Source organism: Suricata suricatta, chromosome 6 (assembly GCF_006229205.1).
Source record: "Suricata suricatta isolate VVHF042 chromosome 6, meerkat_22Aug2017_6uvM2_HiC, whole genome shotgun sequence".
In the NCBI taxonomy this organism is placed as follows: Eukaryota; Metazoa; Chordata; class Mammalia; order Carnivora; family Herpestidae; genus Suricata; species Suricata suricatta.
In genome coordinates this window covers 56318050-56342294 of record NC_043705.1, presented here as the reverse complement: position 1 = coordinate 56342294, position 24245 = coordinate 56318050, and the positions used below count along the sequence as shown (strand labels likewise).

The following is a 24245-nucleotide window of genomic DNA, read 5'->3' as shown; positions in this document are numbered from 1 at the left end:
CTCAGGTTTGCAAGGTATATATTTTTTCATCCTCTTACTTTTAACCTATATGGGTCCTTGTATTTTAAATGATGTTAATTTTTAATGATTTTAAAATTTTTATAAGCATCTTCTAGTTGGGTATTGCTTTATTTCCAATCTGATAACCTCTGCCTTTTAATTGTGATGTTTAAATTGTGTCCGTTTAATATCATTATTGATATGATCAGGTTTGTCTACTATTTTACTTGTTTTCTGTTAGTCCAATCTGGTTTTGTTGTTGTTGTTGTTGTTGTTGTTGTTGTTGTTCCCCTCCCTGTCTCTCTTTTGACTTAATTTTGGCAAACTTATTTGAGTATCTTTTATGGTTCCTTTTATTTTATTGGTTTATTAACTCTATATCTAGTTCCTTTTTTAAAATGATTCTTTAGAGTTTAGAGTATACAGCCGACCATTGAACAACACCAGTTTGAACTGCATAGATCCAGTTATATATGGATTTTTTCCAATCAGTACAGTACTTTTTTTCCCCCTCCAAGAGAGCATGTGTGTGGGGAAGGGTCAGAAGGAGGGAGAATCTCAAGCAGGCTCCGTGCCCAATATGGACCCCAACTTAAGCTTGATCTCATGTCTCTGAGACCTGAGCCTGACCTGAGCCGAAATGAAGAGTCAGAAGCCCAAATGACTCTACCACCTAGGTACCCCAATATAGTACTTTCTTTTAGAGACAGAGAGGGACAGAGTGTGAGCAGAGGAGGGGCAGAGAGAGAGGGATACACAGAGTCCGAAACAGGCTCCAGGCTCTGAGCTGTCAGCACAGAGCCCAATAAAGAACTTGAGCTCATGAACACAAAATCACCACCTGAGCTAAAGTTGGATGGTCAACTGACTGAGCTACCTAGGCACCCCACAGTACAGTACTTTAAATGTATTTTTTCTTAGGATTTTAATAACATTTTCCTTATTGTAAGGATACAGTTTATAACATAAAAACTACTGTTATGTTATTGTTAATCTACTATTTATGTTATTGGTAAGTTTTTTAGTCAAACAATAGGCTGTTAACTTTAGGGGGAGTTAAATTTACATATGGATTTTTGACCACACAGTGGTTCAGCAGCCTTAACCTCTGTATTGTTCAAAGGTCAACTCTATAACTTACCACAAACTACCTTCAGGTGATGTTACATCACTTCACATATAATAAGAGCCTTACAGTAGTCTTGTGTTATCTTCCACTTTTGTGCTACTGTTATACATTTTAATTTTTAAATTTTAATTTAGTGTGTGCACGAGTGGGGGAGAAGGGCAGGGCGGAGAGAGAGAGAATATTGTAATCACGCTCCATGCTCACTGTGGAACCCAACACAGGGCTCAATTAATGACCCTGGGATCATGACCTGAACTGAAATCAAGAGGCAAATGCTCAACTGACTAAGCCATGCAGGTGCCCCACTCACATTTTACTTCTAATATAAACCTCACAGTACATTGTGATTACTTTTTGCTAAAACAGTCAATTATTTTAAGAGATTTTAAAAATTAAAAAATGCATTTATCCATATATTTACCATTTTTGATGCTCTTCATTACTTTGAGTAGATCCAGATATCTATACGGTACCATTTTCTTCTACCTGAAGCCTCTCTTTAATATCCTTTTAGGTTTCTGATCAACTGATGATGAATTCTCTCAACTTTTGTGTGAGAAAATCATTTCACCCTCATTTAAAAAGAATTTTTTTGAGATAAAATTTGGAAGTAACCACTAACCATTTTGAAGTATATAGCATTCGTTACATTCACATGTTAGGTAAACATCCTATTTGTCTAGTTCCAAGCCATTTTCATTTCTTTCATTTTCATTATATTCAATTTCATTTTTAAAAGAATTTTTTTCTGGGTAGAGAGTGTTTGATGAGTTTTTTTCTTCTGTACTTGTACGATGTTGTTCTGCTGTCTCCTGGCTTGAGTTGTTTCTGAGGAGAAGTCTGCTGTGAGTCTTCACATTGTTTCTCTGTATGTGATGTGCCCCACCACCCTAAGACTGTGTAAGACTTTCTCCATTGTTGGTTTTAGGCAGTTTAATTGTGATATGCCTTGGTATAGTTTTCTTCATGTTTCTTTGTGCTTCCGATTTACTTAGCTTCTTGGGTCTGTGGCTTTATGATACCAAATTTGGAAATTTTTCAACCATTTCTTTAGGTATTTTTTCATCCCTCCCATCTTTGAGGACTTCAGTTGTCTATGTATTAGGCCTCTTGGACTTGTTTTTAACAATCACATGGATACTTTATTTTTTCAGTGATTTTTTTTTCCTCTGTATTTTGAGTAGTTTCTATTTTTATATCTTCAAATTAACTTTTTTTTTTTACCATCCTGCAGTGTCTAGTTAGCTGTTCATTACAACCTGTATATTTTTTATCTCTAGAAAATTGAATGGGCCTTAATGTATTTTCAAGTCTCTCCTTAACATGCCTGTGCATTCCTCTGCCTTCTTGAGCCTGTGGACTGTAGTTACAGTAAATGTTTTAAGGTCCTTGTCTGCTTATCCTATCATCAGTGTCATTTAAGGGTCTGTTTCTGTTGATTTATTTGTGCTGATTATATTTTACTTATGTAAGTGTTAGATATTTAAAATTTTAGTTTGAGTGCTGAATATTTGTGGGTTTTAAAATATTCTTGTAGTGGCGCCTGAGTGGCTCAGTCAGGGCTCTGTGCTGATGGTGCGGATCCTGCTTGGGATTCCTCTCTCTCTGCCCAACTTGTGCTTTCTCTCTCTCTCTCTCAAATAAATCAACTTGAAAAAATAAAATATTCTTGTAAAGGGATCTAATGAAATAAGTAGGCTATTTTCTAATATTTATGTGTAGATAATAACTTGTACAATTAAAATGCTTGTCTTAAGGAAGTGAGGAAATAGAATGTATCTTATTAGCTTGACATAACAAAAATTTATAACCTATGAAATTCCAAGTTGGTTATTGCTGAGTTACTCAGAAGTTTAAAAAAAAAAAAAAAAAAGGAAATTGAAGTGTAGTTTTCATTGCCAGACACCATTCTCTTCTTTGGGAATAGTGAAAGTCACGGGCTTTGGATTTAGTTATGCTTTTGAATGTCAGAAATACTAGGGTGCCTGGGTTGCTCAGTCAGTTGAGCGTTGGAATTCAGCTCTGGATGTGATCTCACAGTTGTGAGTTTGAGCCCAGTGTCAGGCTTGGTGCTGTCAGCATGGAGCCCATTTTGTTTTGGATCCTCTGTCTTCCTCTCCCTCTCTGCCCCTCCCCCGCTCATGCTTTCCCTTCCACTCCCTCTCAAAAATACAATAAACATTAAGAGAAAACACTGGCACTAATTGTGACCTTTGGCCAATTAGTTAAATTCCTTCTCCTCCAGTAAGTCTTTTTAAAGATTTATTTTATCTCTTAATGTTATTTTGAGATGGAAATGAGTGTGTGTGTGTGTGTGTGTGTGTGTGTATGGTATTCACATGTAATAGGAATTTAACAAAATGTTGGTTTCTTAATCTTTCCCCATCCTTCAACTGTTTCATTTTTTGCATCAGTGCTACTTTTGAATCACATGTTGATTTGATGTTTAGTGAAATGGGGAGAAAAATAGTCACTACTCAAGTATACTTGTTATTCTTGAGCAATTACTGTAACTCTTCCCATAGCAATCGTTTGTTATTCCTGAGCTTTAATTTTTATCAAATTACACTGCAGTTGAGAATACCCAGTTGGTAAACAAATTACCTAAAAGTGCTTTAATATATTCAGAATTGCTTCTATTAAGATTTTATGCTGTTTTCAGGAATTCTTCCCCTACTGAGTAAACATATTATTTGAGAAATATGATTAGAAACTTATTTTTAATAGAATTTAGAATAAACTAATTCTATAAATGGTAGAGAGTTAATAGGTTTTAACTGGATGAAGATTTGTGCCATAGTCCCCTCCCTTATCCCTGGTTTCACTGTTACCTGCAGTCCTGAAGCAGATGATCTTCCTTCTGATGTATTGTCAGAAGGTCAGTAGAAGCCTACTACTACATCACAGTACCTACATCATTCATCTCACTTGGCATCACATAGCCATTTTATCATCTCACATCATCACAAGAAGGGTGAGTAAGTATAATAAGATATTTAGAGGGGCGCCTGGGTGGCTCAGTTGGGTAAGCATCCAACTTTAGCTCAGGTCAGAATCTCGCGGTTCATGAGTTTGATCCCCGTGTCAGGCTCAGAGCCTGGAAGCTGCTTCCGATTCTGTTTCTCTCTCTCTCTGCCCCTCCCCTGTTTGTGTTCTGTCTGTCTCTCTCAAAAATAAGTAAACAAACATGGGGCACCTGGGTGGCTCAGTTGGTTAAGTGTGCGACTTTGGCTCAGGTCATGATATTGCAGGTTGTGTTCAGGCCCCACATTGGGCTCTGTGCTGACAGCTCAGAGCCTTGAGCCTGCTTCAGATTCCATGTCTCTTTCTCTCTCTCTCTGCCCCTCTTCCCCTCACACTCTGTCTCTCAAAAATAAATAAACATTAAAAATTTTTTTAAATACATAAAAAATATTTTGAAATCAAGATACCACATAACTTTTATTACAGTGTATTCTATTTCTTAATCTTATTTCTTATTAGTTATTATTATTAATTTTTACTGTGCCCAATTTAGAAGTTTAACTTTATCATAGGTATAAATGGATAGGGAAAAACACAGGGTCTTGAAACATGTCTAGCAGATAAGGTGGGGACCACTGTGTCATCTAATACCGTATTAGTTTCCTATGTCTTCTGTAACAAAAGTTGGTGGCTTAAAACAACACATATTTATTCTCTTAAAGTTCTAGATGTCAGAAAGCAGTTGATGGCCTCTTCTTCCATCTCCAGAGCCAGCTGTGTACACATCTTCCAGTCTCTCCCTCTTCTCCCTTCTTCTGTAGCTAAATCTCCCTCTGCCACTTTCTTATAAGGACTTGCGATTACATTTAGGGTACAGCCATGTATTCCAGAAGAATCTCTCCATCTGAGGAGCCTTAACTTAATCATGGCCTCAAAGTCCCTTTGCCAAGTGAGGTAACATTTGCAGGTTTTAGGTTTTTAGACCTACATACCATTGGGGGCATTCATCTTCCACAGTCATTTAAATGGGATGTTAACAAATCTTTTTGTATGTTCAAGTGTTTTTATGCAGTCCTATATTTAGAAGCCTGCCAGTTTACTGAAGTCTCCTGTTCCCCTTTTTTGTTGACTGTTGACAGTTTCACATGGTAAAGTATGTTTTTCCACCTATCTCCACAAATACTTACTTGTGATGATTTACAAGAAAAAGACTGTCTTAGGAGTTCCGTTATTTTTAGAGAATTAATAAGTACTTTCAAAAATAGTTCATACAAGCCATTTTATAAAATTTGTTTTAATGAAATTTAGCCTTTCTGATTGTATGTATGAAAATTCTCTCACGGTTCGGATAGCTTTTATAGAAAGTATACACCACTTCCCTACAAGTATAACTAGCTAGGGAGTTAATATTTTAGAAACTTTTTTTAATGTTTATTTTTATTTTTGAGAGAGAGGGCTAGAGGGAGGGGCAGAGAGAGAGGGAGACACAGAATCTGAAGCAGGATCCAGGCTTTGAGCTGTCAGTGCAGAGCCCAATTTGGGGCTCAAACCCTTGAACCACAGGATCATGACCTGAGCTGAAGTTGGATGCTTAACCGACTTAGCCACCCTGACACCCTATCAAATTACATTTTTAAAACCAAAAGGGAACATTTCTCTGGAAAAACTTTTATTAGAGGTGAAGTTTTCAGTGAAATAAATGCTGGAAGGATTAAATTTTTAGATGTTTTTACCAAAAAGAAACCAAATCAAGATTGGGGGAAAAATGGGGAGAAAGTAGAAAGTATATTTGCACATGTACAGCTGTTTTAACAATATGCATATTCTTCCTGTCATGTGATACTTTTCAGATATACTGTCAATGACTAAATCTAGCCAGTGGCTGAAGTAGATATGAATTAATTTGGAATTAATAACTTGTAGTCTCAAAGACCAATGGTTTCTCCTCACACAGGCTATCATCATCATTATCATCATTATTATTGAATTCTGTTAAAGAGGTGGGATCATTCTATCAAAATACAGATCAGAGAGTTATGCTTTCCTTGCCAAAGGACAGCTCAAGAACTCTGACAATTGGCATGACTAAAAGTAAGTGTTTGGATTCTCCCAAATCATTCTGGCATTCCAATAAAGTGTTAGAGTACAAATTGCTTTCAAAATACAAGTGAAAGGTAAGTAGTACCAGTGCACATCAGTATATCCCATGAAAACACTGAAGCACTCGTAACAGTGCTTAACATGCACAGTCACAACAGTTGTGTAGCATACTATCCCAGTTAGCAGGATTACAGAGGAGAGCCAGGCAGGGGTCTGGTTGTAGCATAAAGGCTGGTCTACATGATAAAAAATTCTTTTCTCCTCCAAGGAGTTGGTACAGGATGAACTGTACGTCATCTTATGAGCCAATTATAGACCCTCTCTGTGCCTTAGGATCCTCACCTTCAAAAGAGGGATAATGGTAGCTACCTCATAAAGGCTTGGAGGATTAAATAACAGGGAAAGTGCTTTCGACAGTGTCTGACCATATGGTAAGTCTTCAAAAATGCTAATTATAACAAAGAATTTACCACACGCCCATTTATAAGTCTAGGCTTTTGTTTTCAGGCCTAACAGTGGCATATTTGAATTTCTCAGTTTGAATTATCCAATCTATGGCTTTCCTCCATTGGCATAAATGATTGAAGTTGTTCATTTGTGTGCTCATTAATTTATAAAAGGGAAATGGTTGAGATATCACATTCCAAGTGCAAAAGGTTAAAAACTGTCAACTTTTTTTGGTCACTGATTTTTTCCAATTCAAAAGCTATTGTTTAAGCTCTTCAGTTTTTACTATGTTGGATGTGTAAGCTTTCTTTCAGTTTCTACAGAGAATTATAATTTGTAAGATCAAGAACAAGGTAAAGCAGGACAGTTGAAAACAGTGTTGAAAAGAAGCAGATGAATAGATACAGCAGACACTTGAGATGACATTACCAAGGGGAAAACAGCATGGCTGAGTTTCTTGGCAGATGAGTGAGAGGTGTATTGAGTTGTAGTCTTATTTGGATATAACAGCAAGCAGACGAGTTTTTCCCTAGCACTGTCACATGGGATGTGAGTAACATGGGGATTCAGTGGACATTTCTTTTATCAATCTATTAAAAAACTCAAGGGGAAGCCTTAAATCTTAATTCAGTGAAGCCTTTCTTCAAAGAAATTAAGCAGAAATTTGCCTTCTGACTCTATTACTAATGGGGGGGGGGTAGTTTGGTCTTAGTTGAGAATCGTTAACCAGTTCCTTAAGCAAATACTTTTGATATTCCTGCCAAAGGACCTTAATAATATATGAGAGCGAATAATTTAGGATACTAGGGATAGGAAGGTGTCCATTTTGTGTTATGGCTTAGCTTATAAATTCATATAAACTTTTCATTCTTTGCCGTATCTAGCCTATTTATTTCTGATAAGATCTTTATTACTGTGATAAAAAATATTGGAGACATGCTGTGCTCAAGCTGCTGTTTATAGTACTCTTCTTGCTACTACCACTGCTCTCTTTTTTTCTTGAGAAGTAAGGCTAACTAGTTTTTCTGAAATGTCTCAAAAGAGTATTTGATTGAGTCTCCTGAGTTTTTTCTCATGCGATGAAAGGCTGTTTTTGACTGGAAGAGATTTTAAGAGTAGGTATTAGTAGTTTGTCAGGACACCAGAGTATGGCTTTTAAGAAGAACTGAAAAGAACTGGTATCTAAATGGTCACCAAATAGTTGAGCGAGGCAACCTGAGTTAGATTCCTGATATTATCCATTTAAATATTGTGTAATGTCTGCCAAACAGGAAGGGTCTAGTAGAGTTGGTACTTTTTCTGTTTATCAGTTGGTTCAGCTAATATTTGTATTTTGTTAAACTATCATCTTCTATGCTGTGTTAGCTGGAAGAACCAGTCAGGGAACTTTTCTATATTGCATTATGGTTGTTTGCTTAAAATTTTTTATTATGAATATAGCACATGTTCACACACTGAAAAATTGAGTTAGAGAAATAGTCACTTAAAATTTCACCACCAAGAACGCTCTGTCTTAATATTCATTCATTCATTCATTCATTCATTCATTCATTAGGTGTCTAATGTGTGCCAGGTATTTGAATTGCTTGGGGATATAGCAATAATTTTAAAAGACATAATTCTTCCCCTTGAGAGGATAACATTTTAGGAGACGGACGGTAAATAAGAAAATACATTGTATGTCACATGACAAACACAGCAGGAGAAATTAAAAGAAGGGGATTGGATGAAAGAAGAGGAAGGAGTCTCAATTTTTACAGAGAACAATCAGGACTGGCCTCACTGAGACTGTAACATTTGAGCAAACAGTTGGAGGAGGCAAAGGAAAATGCTAGACAGATCTGAAGGGAAAGAGTTACTTCAGGCAAAGACCCTGTGGTAGGCGTGCTTGGCATGTTTGAGAAAGACCAGGAGGACCAGTGTGGCTGGAGTAAAAGATAATACATGGCCAATGAGGTTGGGGAGTGGGTATCCTGGTGGTTGTTCCTCCTGGCTCCACAGGAGAATCACCTTGGAGGCTGAGTGTTTCTAACATAGGCTCGGTTGAGAAACACTGGTAAAGGCCTTTAGGTGATTGAAGGACTTTAGTTTTTACTGTTGGTAAACCGTTGGAGGTTTTGAGGAATGACCCACCTGATTTAGGTTTTAGCTCTTCTGAACCACCATCATCACACCCACTTTAGTAGCCTTCTACATTTTGCCTTAGTTTATCCTACCCCTCCACCCTTTTCTTCCCCAGAGTTTTTTAATGCTAGCTTGGGTTTTTAGAAGGATTCTGTGTTGAGAATATAAGTACTGAATATCCTCCATGTATTTTTTCTATGCATATAGGTGTATTTTAAAAATCATACTGTATTCACTATTTTACAAACTTTTCATTGACTATTTCACAACTATTTTCATTCTTATGTCATTGAATGTTCTACTTTGTTTTTAATGGCTACATAGGATTCCACTGTGGTTGTACTGTAATTTATTTGGTCTTACATTATTGAACACTTAAAACATTTTTTTTAAAGTTTATTTATTTTTGAGAGACGGAGACCAAGTATGAGTAGGAAGGGCCAAAGACAGAGTGGAAGACACAGAATCTGAGGCAGGCTCCAGGCTCTGAGTTGTCAGCACAGAGCCTGACGTGGGGCTCGAACCCACGAACTGTGAGATCATGACTTGGGCTGAAGTTGGACACTCAACCATCTGAGCTACTGAGGTGCCCCTATTGAACATGTTAATTTATAACTTTTGGTTATTTTAGACTATGTGGTGATACAACCTTATAGCTAAATCTCTGCATATACCCAGAATTATTTCCTTAAGGTAAATTCCTAGAATGGAGTTGATATGTCAAAGATTATGCACAGGAATTTAAAGGCTTTTGATATGCATTGTCAAAGTGTTTTTCAGAAAGACTTTACTGATTTGTACTCCTACCAGCTGCTTCTGAAAGTGTTAGGTTTCCTTTTAAACTCTCACTAACATTGAGTTTTTTTCATTAAAAAAAAGACTTCCTGTTTTGACAGGTGAAAAAAATAACTCATGGTTCTAATTTTTAGTGCTTGGGGCGCCTGGGTGGCTCAGTCGGTTGGGCCTCCGACTTTGGCTCAGGTCAGATCTCATGTTCGTGGTTCGAGCCCCGCGTCAGGCTCTGTGCTGACCGCTAGCTCAGAGCCTGGAGCCTGCTTCCAGTTCTGTGTCTGCTTCTCTCTCTGCCCCTCCCCCTCTCATGCTTTCTCTCTGTATCAAAAATAAATAAAACATTAAAAAAATTAATTAATTTTCAGTTCTTTGCTTTCTAGTGAGATTGAATTTTATTTTAATTTGCATATTAAAAATGCTTATTCGTATCATTTGGTAGCTGTGTGACTTTGGGTGAGTCACTTAGGACTTAGATGTTTGTACTATGAAATGGGTATTATGTGCCTGCTTCACAGAGTTTTCATGAATATTAAATAAAAGCATTTTGTTTGCCTAGGTTTTTAAACTTTTTGGCTATGATCCACAGTAAAAAAAAAATGCAGCTTACATTGCAACAAGCATTAATAAATAAATATGTAGCCCAAAGTTTAATGGCTAATATGTACACTGCTACAAATAAGATGCATTCTGATACTTTATATTCTCACTCATTTTTTATCATGCCCATTGTTAACCAAGAAGTTGACCATGACCCTCTGAGTTGCCACAATGTTTTAAAAAAAAAAAAAAACAATGTAAACTGTAGAGTACTGTATCTTGTCAGGTGCTCTTTTAATCAATAGTTATGACCTCAAGTAGGTCAGAAGTTAGTCTATCCTTCTCTCTACTAAAATTTACTTTCAGAAAGGCTAAACAGGACAAAGACCCCAAACCTAGCTTATTGTATCCCTATATCAAATTTATAATCAGTGAAAAATAATAAATACATTCATAGTGAGAAAAAGAATTTGATTGCATCTCTGTAATGACTGAATTGTAACACCACTGTTTTGAAATAGATGTAATGCATTTGAGCAAAAACACTACATCATTATAGTGATAATTTGCAAAACCCCAAATTGGGACACAGCATCTGACAAAAATTTTTGTCTATAATTTTTGTTTCCTGAATAACTGAGAACAGTGGGCATCATAAATCACATTTAATTATACTTAATGCAGCCCCTTTTCAATAGAAAAAATACATATATTTAAAGCTGGATAATCCTGAGAAACTGAGAATGTGTGGCCACCATACATAAAATACTAGAGGCTGTTTGTTGGTGGACTTATGTATAACTAACCTACTTGAGGACCACTCAGAAAGGAGTTAGCCAGATGTAGTTATAGCTGTGACTAGAGAAAACTCCATTAGATAGAAGTGATTCAAGTCTGAGGAATGTTGGAATGAAACATTGTGTAAAGAAACAGTGGGGAAGTGGTGATAGAGTTTACTATTAGAAAAACACCCAGGAGTTTATTAACCTTTTCGACAGTAAAATTGTATTGTTACTTTTAACTATAGTTTAACAATAAATGTTAGGTTTAAAAATTTTTTTACGTTAATTTATTTTTGAGATGGAGGAAGAGAGAGAGTCCCTACTACCTACCCTCTGACAGCACAGAGCCCCACTCCGGGCTTGAAATCATGAACTGTAAGAACTGTGGTGTCATGACCTGAGCCAAAATCAGGAGTCAGATGCTTAACTGAGTTACTCAGGAGCCCCTTGTTTAAATTTTCTTTTTTGATACTAAGCCAGGAAAACTTTACAAAACCCTAAGTTAAAAGTTTGACTAATAAACATTTATTACTCCTCTTTTTACCCCTCCACAAAGGAAAAATTTTGAGGAATATCAAAGAATTTGGTATATAAAAAACTAAAACTAAATTTAATACCAAAGATCTGTAATTTGCCTTTGGGAAGAGAGCAGAATATGTATGCTGTATCTATGCTATCTTGATTTTCAAACATTAAATGTCATCAGATTTAGGGGAAACAAGGCAACTTGGTTTTTCTTTAGTGGGTGTTGACCTCAATTAGGTTTATATATGTTAGAATTATGAAATGTTGCCCTGCATATGGTTTGAGTGCCGAATTTTGAATTCTGGTCTCTCTCACTCTCTTCAAGCTAAAATAAGGTTTTAGGAAGCTCAGGAATAAGTATAGAAATCTCCTGGACTCAAATGGGTCAGAAGTCTATGAAGATCTTCTCAGCCTCACTAGTAATCATTGTTATGCAGATTAAAGCAACAATGAAATACCCTTTCATGCCCATCGAGTTGGCACAAATTAAAGATGTTACTTGGACGTTACCAACTGTAATGGATATTATCTAAGACTATTAAGAATATAAACTCAGGGGCGCCTGGCTGGCTCAGTGGGTTAAGCATCTGACTCTTGATTTCTGCTCAGATCCTGATCTCACTGATCTTCAGATTGAGCCCTATGTCAGGCTCTGCATTGACAGCATGGAGCCTGTTTAGGATCCTTTCTAACTCTCTCACTCTCTCTGCCACTCCCCTGCTCACATGCACTCTCTCTGTCTCTCAAAATAAGTAATATACTGTTTTTAAAAAAGAATATAAATTGGTACATGTGCTGGGAAGAGCAACTTGGAAATATGCTTTGGTGCATACCCTAAGACCAGGAATTCTTCCAGTGTATCTTCTTGCATGTGTGCACAAGGAAACATACGGGGCATTGTTTGTAATATTGTAAAAGATGGAGCTTATATGCCTATCAGTAAGGAAATGGCTAGCATTTAGTGTTAGTATTTAGTCCAGTACTTTCTCCTTGAAATACAATGTGAGCATAATATGTAATTTTAAATTTATTGTTAATGTTTTAAAAAGGTAAAATTGATTTTAACACATTTTGGCACAATATATCAAAATAATATCTTTTTAACATGTAAATAATAAAAAAATCATTGGAATATTTTACATACTTTTCTCTAACCACATCTTTGAAATCCATTGTGTATTAAAAAATTTTTTTTCTAATTTTTTTTTTTTTTAATTTTTGAGAGAGAGAGAGCACGAGCAGGGGAGGGTCAGAGAGAAAGGAAGATAGAGAATCCAAAGCAGGCTCCAGGCTCTGAGCTATCTGTCAGCACAGAGCTTGATGTGGGGCTCAAACCAATGAACCACGAGATCATGACCTGAGCCAAAGTTGGATGCTCAACCAACTGAGCCTCCCAGATGCCCCAGAACCTCATATATTTTGCACTTAGAGCACCTCTGATTTTGGAGGCTAAAATTTTTTTATTAGAAATATTTGATCTGAATTTAAATTTCATCAAGTGTATAGTTAAAATCATAGATTCACGTACATGCTTAAATTTGTTTAAATAACTGACTTGTGTATCAAAATCTAAATGAATTCACTTTCTCAGTTGCACAAGCCATATTTAAAATTTAGTAGTCATGTGGCTAGTAGCTACTCTGTTGGACAGTAAATCTAATTATACCACAAACTTTTGCATCACCTTTAAAATAAACGATCTACAGATGTACAAAATATGGCTGATTATTCAAATTTCACAGTGTCAATAAAAATTCTAGAGAAATGGTGTGAGATTTTGTTTGTTTTGAGCAATTTAAAATATTCACAGTAATACAGGGAATAATGTAACATTTATGCAGCCACTATTCAAATATAGCAGACATTAACATTTTGCCTTCAAATCTTTGTCTTTGGTCCTAAATTTTTTTCTTTTTTTTTTTTTTTTAGGAATACTTAACTTCTTCAGATACTATGGATTGAGTATCCACTTGGTTAGTTTGTAGTAGGTATACAGGAGAAAGTACCTAAGAGTATTATTGTTTCTTCAAATATTAATGGTATTAGAATTTAAATACTCTTTTGGGGTGCCTGGATGGTTCATTCAGTAAGCATCTGACTTCCGCTCAGATCCTGATCTTGGAGTCATGGGTTTGAGCCCTGCTTTGGGCTCTGTGCTGACAGTTCAGAGCCTGGAGCCTGCTTCAGATTCTGTCTCCCTCTCTCTCTGCCCCTCACCCACTTTGTGCTCTGTCTTGCTCTCAAAAGTAAACATTAACATTTTTTAAAATATTTTAACATTTAATTTACTTTTAATTTTTTTAGGAATTGGGGGGCACCTGGGTGGCTCAGTTGGTTGAGTGTCCAGCTTCGGCTCAGGTGATGATCTCACAGTTTGTGGGTTTGAGCCCCTCATCAGGCCCTGTGCTAATTTGTAGCTCAGAGCCTGAAGCCTGTCTTCGGATTTTGTGTCTCCCCCTCTCTCTGACCTTCCCCTGCTCAAGCTGTCTCTCTCTCTCTCTCTCTCTCTCAAAAATAAGTAAAACATTAAAAAAAATCAATCTTTCAAATGACTATTTAACCAATTTAAAGACCAAGGAACTCTATTTTTAAAAATCAAACAATTCTAAGAAATTCTTCCAGAAAAAAATGTTTTGTAGTTGTTGGCGTTACATTTTGAATCAGCATACTTGTGGTATAACAATGTCACTTTACAATTTTGTGTTTGCTAAATAGTAACTTGGAAGTTAAAAAAAAAAAAACATATGCCTGCTATGTTTTTGGTCCATCACTAGATGGAGTTCTTGTCGTACAACTATGTGTTGGGTAGCCATTAGAATACTCTCTGCTTCCCTCAAAATAAGCGTGTGTTTTTTAAAAGATAACATTCTAAATGTATACAACATGACAATAGAAATACATAATTGGCAATATGCAGTTATAGTCTTTGAGCAGCATTGAAACAGGTATTTTAGTCATATGATTTTTCTTATGTGGGGGTGTGTGGGGAGATGGAGTTAAACTGTTCCCTGATAATCCAGTGGGATTACAATTTATAGTATGACTTGCACAAGATCGTTCTTGGGAGGAAATTCAGGTGCTTGGGCTCTGGGTTGTCTGAAGACACCCCCCCCCCAAGTGGTACTAAAATTAAGTTCTTCAGGTATGACGTCTAAGTTCAGTGATCATTGGTGTCTGTTGACTCTCTGTCTTATCCTTGCTTGTGCCCTTTTGACCTTAACAAGTATTATCTACCTTCTCAGATTCTAAAAACTAAGCGGACAGTAGAATGTTTTTTTAAATTTTACTATGTATTTAATTCTAATGGAGGAGAGTATTTTCATGAAGAGGTAGACATACCTTCAGCACTTCAGTCTTGCATTTAGGCTCGTTTGGGTTTGTTTCCCTCCTACTTTCTCTTTCTCCTCTTTATGAATAGGAATGACTTCATAGCATGTACTGTTGAGTCAGTTGAGTTCCAGGCTATTAAAATTTGTCACTTACTCTGTGGTTCTCTGGCAGTCTTCATAAGGGGCCCCCTAAACATTCTTTTCTCGGGGTTAATTTTGATATGTATGTACATTCTTCTACAATGCTGCTTTAAAAAGTCTTTTTGGTACCTATACAGAATTTAAAATTTAGTAATACTTGAAGTTTTATAAAGACTAATCACCTACCTGAATTTCCCTTCATCTGGCTGCATCACCAGAGTCAACTGCTTTTAAGACTTTCAATTATTATTTCTCTTGGTGGTTTTCTCCCTATCTCTAATATGTGTTGTTACACTGCTATTTCTTAAAAGCTTTGGGTATTAAATTCTTATAGTAGAAAATCAGTTGATAGTGAACTTTTGCCATTTTCACATTTCTTCCTCCCATCATTCCTCCTGCATTCCATTCTTCCTAATGCAGTTTTAGGAATTTTTTTTTTTACTGATTACCTATAGAATTTTAAAGGACCCCCCCCCCCAATCTAATTGTGTATGCTGTAGACTTGTGTTATGAAGTTAGTGAACGACCAGTGTATAGCTAGTCAGGAGTTCCAGAAGACCATCAGTCACATTTTACTGGGGACCACTTCATTGTAGGGTGTATTTCATATAAACCTCTTCAATTATCATTTATGTAATTTTAAAATGAAAATGACTTGGAGCAGTTAGGAAACTTGTTTTACCACACAATCCTGGAAGCTGATTCACTGATTCAGTGACACAATCAAGGAAGCAGATTCTTTGTCTTTCCATCTGCTATTCTTAGCAAACAATGTTGGCTTTGTTCTCAGGTTAGTGGCCTCCCAGTACTAAGATGATTCCTTTAGGTCCTATGTCACTGCATACACAATGTTATTTAAGAGAACACCTCTTGTTAAGTGTGAATTTGTCACTGTACCCAGAAACTTCCAGCAAACATTCCTTGGTTATCGCATTGATGTGACTTGCTTCAGAGGTCCATTTTTAAATGGATTTGTGGTAAGAAGACTGGAATTGCCTTGACTCTTCTAGTGAAGCTCACAGTCATGTGAAGGAAGGTTGGAGCACCAGAGCAAAATGCAGAGATGTGTTAGGAGGGAGTGCTGAAGAATAATTGGTGGATAGCCAGCCAACCATGTTTATAACAATGTCAAACTCTCAGTGGAAAGTATTATTCACCCTGGGGTTTCTTAAACTCCTACCAGGCTATTTTATTTTGAAAAATTAATCAGAAAGTCAGGAATGATTGGAAACCATAACCTTCTTTATATCCCCTTTGTGACAATACTTAATTATATTTACATATATGAAAAAGAGTATTTGTAAACTAAGCATTAAAAGAAAACTAGGGAATGTATAATTTCTTTTTCTTCCCTTGAGCTTGGTTATTATTATTGGACCCATACCTTTGCACTTCTTGAAACATAAATTTATTGCATAATCACATAATATTTGTAAAAATACAGATCTCAGTAATAATATTCAAAAAGCATTATCATTGAATTTTTCAAAATCAAAACTCTCCAAATGACAAAAGTTAACTTTTTCCTTTTTTTCTAGATCTAGAACTTATATATTTCTTGGCAAGTCGTCTTTTTGTTTTGCTTCAGTTTTCCTTTTTTTAAAATTATTATTATAGAGATGTCTAAGAGTTAAGTATACTAATTCTTTATGTCAATTCTAATGAGTTTGAATAAACCTTGTTTTTAAAACAATTCTGATTTTACTACATTTTTCTCAGGTCATCTTATACTTTCATTCTTCTAGTTTTTTACCTCCATATTAAGTTTTGGAGTTGATCACTACATATAGTACTTTTATTGCCTTTTAGCCCAAGATGAAGAACTTCAGAAATGTTCTTATACCAGCTTCTTAGAATTATTTTAGGAACCAGCTGGAAAATACTCCAGTAAGCTTTTTTTTTATAATAGGTCATTTGAACTATTCATTGTCCTGATAATTGATGGAAGAAATGACAAAGTAGATGATTCTCTTGGATTAAAGTGTAGATGGCTGTGGTGTGTGTATCTGTTAGATTTATTTCTCTAAGGTAGTTTAAAGTATTTCTTGCCAAAATCTAATTGATGGCTGTATTAATTCCTTAGAAGAGTTTCTTTGAATGCTGTTAACAAGCACCTATTTAAGAAGGAATACTGTAGGCATTACTAAATAAAGCTTCAATTTTGTATCGTATCTTCTATATATTTTTTTCTACTGATACTAATATCAGCAAAAGTGGCAGAATATACAGACTAGCTTACAGGGAGATACTTTTACCTTAAAATTGATCTTGTGACTTTCATATTATTATAAATATAAGTCCTATCACATGTTAATGTGTTACAAGGACAAGAAATTTGGGGTCAGATAATTTTGCCACATCTGGATTATTCAGGCCTAAATGGATTTCTTTACTGCAGGACATTTTAAAATCTTAAATCCACTAATGTACATTATAAGTATTTCAGAATGGGACAAAATCGTGTTCATAGAACTTCTTTAAACATGGAACACTCATTTAGAAGACTGTTGTTCCATAGAACATATTTTGGGAACTGTTTATAGTTGATGGAGTTAGTATTCATGTGAATTGCTGTAAAGGAAGTAGCGTGTCTAACCTTTATTGATCAGTGCCATCCAGTTGATTTAAAAAGGTATTAACTTTAACACTTGGACACTTGGGACAGTTAGTTTCAAGTGCTTTATGGATCCTTTTAAAAAATAAGAGCTTTAAGATTTCAGGTATAGCTTTTCTATTGCTGCTTCTATAGCTTTTCTCTAGAATGAAATTCATCCACAGGCTTAGTTGTTGTTGAAATGTATCTTAAACAGACTAGTGTGATGCCATCTCTTGATGACTCCCCCAACTTTTCATTCCACCCTGGTGTTCTCTACTGTGCTCCAAACTGATATTTTTAAGTTCTGTTCTGACAATTTTATATGCAAACCCTTAGACGCATCTGAACTTGGTCAAAACTTCGCTCATCCTCTCCCATTTCATCCTCCCTCAACTCCAGACTTGAGTTTCTGTTTCCCATCCTGGTCAGTGGCACTATGGACATTTTGGTCTTGTTCTTTCTTGTAGGGGCTGTTTGATGCATTGTAGATGTTTTCTGACATCCCTGGATTCTACCCATTAGATTCCAATAGCAATCTCCCTCAGTTGTGACAACCAAAAATATCTCCAGAAATTGTGAAATGTCCCATTTGGGACATATCACCCCCCATTTGAGAAGCACTGCCTTGAAACCAATCTGTTGCTTAATCTTATCAATTGTTTTCTGAATTTACCTTTAATCCCTCCTTAATATTCATCCCGCTCTCAAACCTCCATTCTTCTTCCTTCCTTCCTTCCTTCTTTCCCTCCCTCCCTCCCTCCTTCCTTTATGTTTATTTATTTGTTTTTGAGAGAGAGAGAGCACAAGCTGGGGAGGGGCAGAGAGGTACAGAGACACAGAATCTGAAGCAGCTCAGGCTCTGAGCCTGATACGGGGCTCTAACCCACAAACCATGACTTCATGACCTGAGCTGAAGTCAGATGCTCAACTGATGAAGCCACTCAGGCATCCCATTACTCCTTAGTTCTAATACTTGTGTTTCTTTTCTTAAGAGTCTGACTAGCCTTCCTATGTTCAGTCTTGTTTCCTTCCCATCTACCCCTTCAGATACTTGAAAATGTATCTTTCTAAAATGCAGAGCTGTTCTCTATTTATAATCTCTCAGTAGTTTCCAGACAGGGTCCACATGAATTGGCTTCTCTCAGCCTCATTCTTTAAAGGCACTCATACTCCCTTAGGTTCTTGCTATACGTACCAGTATACTATTGCCTCTTCCCACTTTACCATACTTTGTTTCAGACTCTACTTAGACATCAGTTTTTCCATGGTAGCTCTCAGTCACTTATTTCCAGAGAATCTATCATGATGAAGAGTATGTTATTTTTTTTTACATCTGTCCTCCTTCATCAAATTGAACTCTTTAGAGGAAGGAACCATCTTTTCTCTGTTTTTGGCTTGTAGTAGATATTATATTCAATACAAGTGTGAACCATTCATTATTATTGCCTTGATAGATGTAGTAACTTCCTCTTTACTTCTTGGAACTCTGTTCCCTTTGTCAGCAGTGAAAATTTTTTTCTAATATTTTTAATGTAGACTTTGACAAGATTTTTACCAGAAATCTTGAACTATAATTTTAAGAAATCACCTATCAGAAGTGAATTGAAAAGCAATGTACTTAGTTGATTCCCAAATTCATAAGACACACTTATGAAATAGCTAGTTTAAAGATTTTTATTCAAAAGAGGGTTAAATTCATGAATTAATTGTGTAGATTAATATAATTGTGTGAATTGAAATGTGGAAAACACTAGATTTCCATTGATAAGGATTTGTTGATTGATCATGTAAGATGTGTGAAAGCAGTATCATTGTCTTAACTATTTTTGTTTCTTATAAAATACATACATTGCAATACCCTGCACTATTTAGAAATTTACTGCCTGTCAAATGGGGGGAAAAGTTGTTAGTAAACACTAGACTTCCTTCCATGCCCTAATAAATACACTTCTGTGTGACTGGGCGTTCCTGTGGATTGGAACTAGTTGTATATAGTCAGGCTGACTACCTACACTTACACCTAGAATTTTAATTAAAAGGTGAAGGAAAAAACCCCAAAAACTCAAGGTTTGCAGGACTTTGTGGAAGATAACCCAAGTATAGCATCAGCTTCACTGAAAAATTGAAGGATTGAATTGAAAAGATGGGGAAAGAGGGAATGAATTAGACCTCTTTCTAATTCAGAAGAATTCTGCCTTCAGGCACAGTGCCTTACCAGGTTGTGAATGATTTTTTGTTAAATGAATGTATATATAATGTGAGTTAAGCCAAAAGTAATGATTTTCTGCTTCAGTTTTTAGGGAATGGCATAAGATATATCAATTGCTTTAAAAGAAATTCTTAGAATAAGAAAAGTTGCTGTGGAGGTTCCCAGAAATAAAGCTGGGAAGAGCCAGGTTACCCACAGGGAAGGGGCCTCCCTTTCATACCTCTCTCCAAGGGCTGAAGAAGATGATAGGCGTATGTGACACCCCGCCCATTATTATTAACCGAAAGAGTCATCTTGTCACACGCCCAGACTTGCCTTGCCTGTTTTCTAATTTCTCTTTTTCGATACTTTCCTTTCTTTAAATTTAGAATATTAAACATTATTACTGGTTAAAATTCTCTTTAGGACCTTAAGCAGCTTTAGGAAAGGAACATGTATAATTGAAAGAAAAACTTTATTTGGGCTCAAATAAAAAAAAGCCTGGTAAAGGCTGTTTCCAGAAGAACTTCTCAGAACTTTGAAAATTTTTCATCCTAATGCTTCTGTTGCATATAGATCATGACGTGCTTGTTTTCCAGACTGTAAAATAAGCTAATGATATTTTGAATATACATTTTTTAATTGTGTTCTTGAAATTATTTTATTTTATTTTATTTTAATAGTTTATTGTCAAATTGGTTTCCATACACCCAGTGCTCTTCCCCATACGTGCCCTCCTCCATCACCACCACCTCTTTTCTCCCCTCCCTTGAAATTATTTTAAAAATCTGTTTAAGGTCCTACTTAATCTCAGTAAAAGATACTGTGGTTGTGAGCTACTTTGTTTTCCATATACTTATTGTAGTAGATATTAGATTGAGTGTAAACTTTTCCTCAGTAAGTTTATTTACCTGTTACCAGAATAATCTAGCTTTAAATGGGTAAACACTTTTAACCTAGTGCTTATATAAGGCTCTTGTATTTTAATAGGATAGAGTTGATTCTCATAATTTAGAGTAGTTGTGTTCTATAAAGGCATAACAAACACTGAATTGTCAAATACTAAATGATTGCTCCTAGGGGACATAGAGAGTTAGGTTCCTATAAGCCTCCAGTCACATTTTCATCAACCAATCAATATATCATAAGCTTGTTTTATGTGTGTTTGTATTTAAAGACCCCCTATTTAATATATATTATTGATTTATTACCATTGAACTCATGGCCAACAGCACTGTAATTCATACCTGAACAAAGCTTAATCACATTCTCTCCATAAGACAAATCACAGCCTTCTTGCACCTAAGAATAGATAGCATTTCAGCACTATGCTCGGGGGCTATTTTACACAGTGAAAACACCAACAAAACGCACAGTATTATGAGATGCATGAAGTCAAAAAGATCACTAAAAGGACATTTGTGTTTAGTATCAGAGCTGAAACAAGAAGGCCTAGTGTTGCCTTGATCAACCTTAGATGGAAACATGCACGTCAGGTGATTCATATCTTTCCACTGCAGAAGACTGAGAAGGTACCTCAGGTACTGATTTTGGAGTTAAAAATGCATTTTAGTGAGTAGGCAGATTGATCAGAAAATTAGAATGGACTATAATTGTTTTCAGAAACTTATAATTGAATACTTACAATATTGAAATATGGAAGAACATTTCTCTGATCTTGGGGGATGTGGGAGTTTTTGGGTAAATGGAGTAATCCTCACAGATTTCATGTTCTGCTGTCCAGTGTAATAAAACTGACTGCTTTCAATCTGTCATATTATTTTCTGTCCGATAGGGAACAACCCATCTTCAGCACTCGAGCTCATGTCTTCCAGATTGACCCAAACACAAAGAAGAACTGGGTACCCACCAGCAAGCATGCAGTTACCGTGTCTTATTTCTATGACAGCACAAGAAATGTGTATAGGATAATCAGTTTAGATGGCTCAAAGGTAAGTTATATTCTCTTTAAATAATCTTGCTGTTTTGCTTTATATAGTAGAGCATTTCCTGATTTATTTGGAGAATTTTCATTTTTATTTTAATATTTCCTTTTGAGTATTAAAAACTTAAAAAAGCCAAAATTGATCAATTTTAGCAACACTTTTTGTCTTCTAAATTACTTGGATTGACCACCTTATTTATATTGAGTTACATTCCAAAATATTCTACAGATGTTAGATTAATTTATTTGGTACATCTTCATTGCATATCTGTTACATATCAGGCACTATGCTAGTTGCTAGGAATATAGTGGTAAACAGCATGGACAGGTTCTACACTCTTGGAGCTTACAATCTAGTGAGGAGCTAGAATTCTTTTCAGATATAGTTTTGTAGGCTAGTCGGCAGTTCACATTCCCTAAATGGTATGAAGTCTGGTCAGTGTCAGCGTTAACGTTGACATCCCTTATTCTGAAAAGAAGTATGTGAACAAGACCTAAGTTTTTATTTTTAGTAGAGGCAAATAACATTTAAGAGCATGGACCGCCTGTGTTCATATCTTAGCTCTTTGGGCAATTCTCTGAGCCCAGATGACTTCTCTTGAGTCTATTGTTCTCACCTCATTAGTGGTATTAGTAAGAATTAAATGAGTTAATATCTACAGAGCACTTTGATCATTGTCTTATAGATGCTATGCCTTTCAAAGGGGGAAAATTCTATTTTTTAACCATGAATTTTGAATAACACATGTAGATAAAGAAATACCAATCATCGAATACTGGATATAATGTATATAGAAAGACAAGGCTCCATTCTCCTTCAAGGTTTTTTTAAAGCCATAAAGCCTTTCAACTGGCAGAAGTTTTAGCAGGTCAGCCTGGGGGCTAAGAGCATAGACTCTAGACTTAGACTGTCTGGTTTGAACTTTTGTTCTACTGCTTACTAGCCATGTGACCTAGAACAAGATACTTCTTGTCTTCATACCTCAGTTTTCTCATCTGTAAAAAGGAACTAATACCTACATCATTACACCATGGAATTCATGTGAAGATTAAATAATTTATGCAAAAACACAGGGTGTATAATAATCACTATACAAACACTGCTCTTGTTACCATTATTAATATTTTCAGGTTGTTCATTATATATTGCCTAGTGGTTTTGGGAAACGAGATAATTTAATGCTCAACTTTCAGTTCGTTTTCTCTTGTGCTCCCTGCTTATCTCCTTAACTAGATTATAGAACCCTAAGGACTATTTGCACCTTATCTTATTCTTAAGTGACTAATGTGTATTTATTAGAATAATTGATTCTCTTCTCTTTTTACTTGAAAGATTTAAAGGACTTGAGATATAATAATAGTTAATTTCTATAAAATTTCTTTAATGAATAAATTTGTTATATTTTGTAACTAGTGACATCAACAGATATTGTTATGATCTCAGCCACTAGAATATTAATTTCTTTCTTTTCCCTGACTAGAACTTTCAATTCTCTATAATCTGTATTTCCCTCTTGGCCCAAACCACAGATGAGCTGAGTTTTATCAGGTGGGAGAGATAATTGGAATAAAGTTCAGCTGAAGTATTCCCATGTCCCTTGTGATTAAATAACACGTGTGTTCTTTCTTCTGCGGCATTAGGAACTCTTGCTTCTGGCCTTTCCGTTCTTGAGTGTACTTTGCAGCCTGTAATTAATAGACTCTTAAATAGCTCTTGTGAGCAAGTTTTTATTTACTTTAACACAATCTACCCTCTGTAGCAGTTGTATTTCCTATCACATCTTCCATTTTCTAGTTACTTCTTTAAAAACGATGCTGGTAACTACTGCAGTTCCCTGCAGGGAGAGTTGTTTTTGGTAAGCATTCGTGTAAGCAGAGTGACTTACTTGTAGCTAAGTGAGTGTTTTCTTCTCCTCCCTGCCCCACTTCTATTTCTGCACTGCGTGATGAGCTGGAAAGCCTTTAGGTGCCCCTGATTAGAAAATGTCCGTTTGTTCTCATTTAATGCCCTTACTGTACATGTAAGATTTGCTTAACTGCTTTCTAATCATGCTGCAGAGACATCAGCATGGCCGAGGGCCAGGATAAGGGCACTACATGATCTGTAATGACACAGCATTTCTACCTGTTTTCCTTGAAAGGATGGGAATTCCGGGACTGAGAGAAAATTTATTTTAAAGAATTAAGATTTTTCTTTTAAGTGGATTCCTATTCAAAGAATTCTAATAAATAATTTTAAGTTTTTTTTTTTTTTTTGGAAGGGGGGGGGGCAGAGAGAGAGAGAAACGGAGGGAGAAAATCCCAACCAGGCTCTGCACTGTCAGCACAGAGCCTGATGCAGGGCTCAGACCACACAAACGGTGAGATCATGACTTGAGCCAAAACAAAGAGGTGGACGACTAACTGACTCACCCACCCAGGCACCCCATGAATAATTCTTCTTAAGTGTGGGATTGTCTTTGATTTTAAAGTTTTTCTTCAGTGCTTAAAGAATCACTAAACAAGTTAATTCCATGACAAGTGGAAGCGAGGAAAGGTTCAAACTGGGGATTAAAATGGGACTCAGCCTTAAAAGCATCAACAAGTTCATTTGAAATAGCTGAACCTGAATATCTGTGACGAACAGCAAATGGGTCATTTTTCTTA

General features: G+C 36.0%; 1 protein-coding gene across 2 annotated transcripts in view; it reads left to right on the top strand.

The window, feature by feature from the left end:
* Positions 1-24245, top strand: part of HOMER1 (homer scaffold protein 1) — a 130773-nt gene that overhangs the window by 24353 nt on the left and 82175 nt on the right. For both annotated transcript variants that reach the window (XM_029942490.1, XM_029942489.1), the window contains one exon: positions 21450-21606. In XM_029942490.1, the coding sequence (XP_029798350.1) occupies positions 21450-21606 (157 nt within the window). The remainder of the gene's footprint in view (positions 1-21449; positions 21607-24245) is intronic.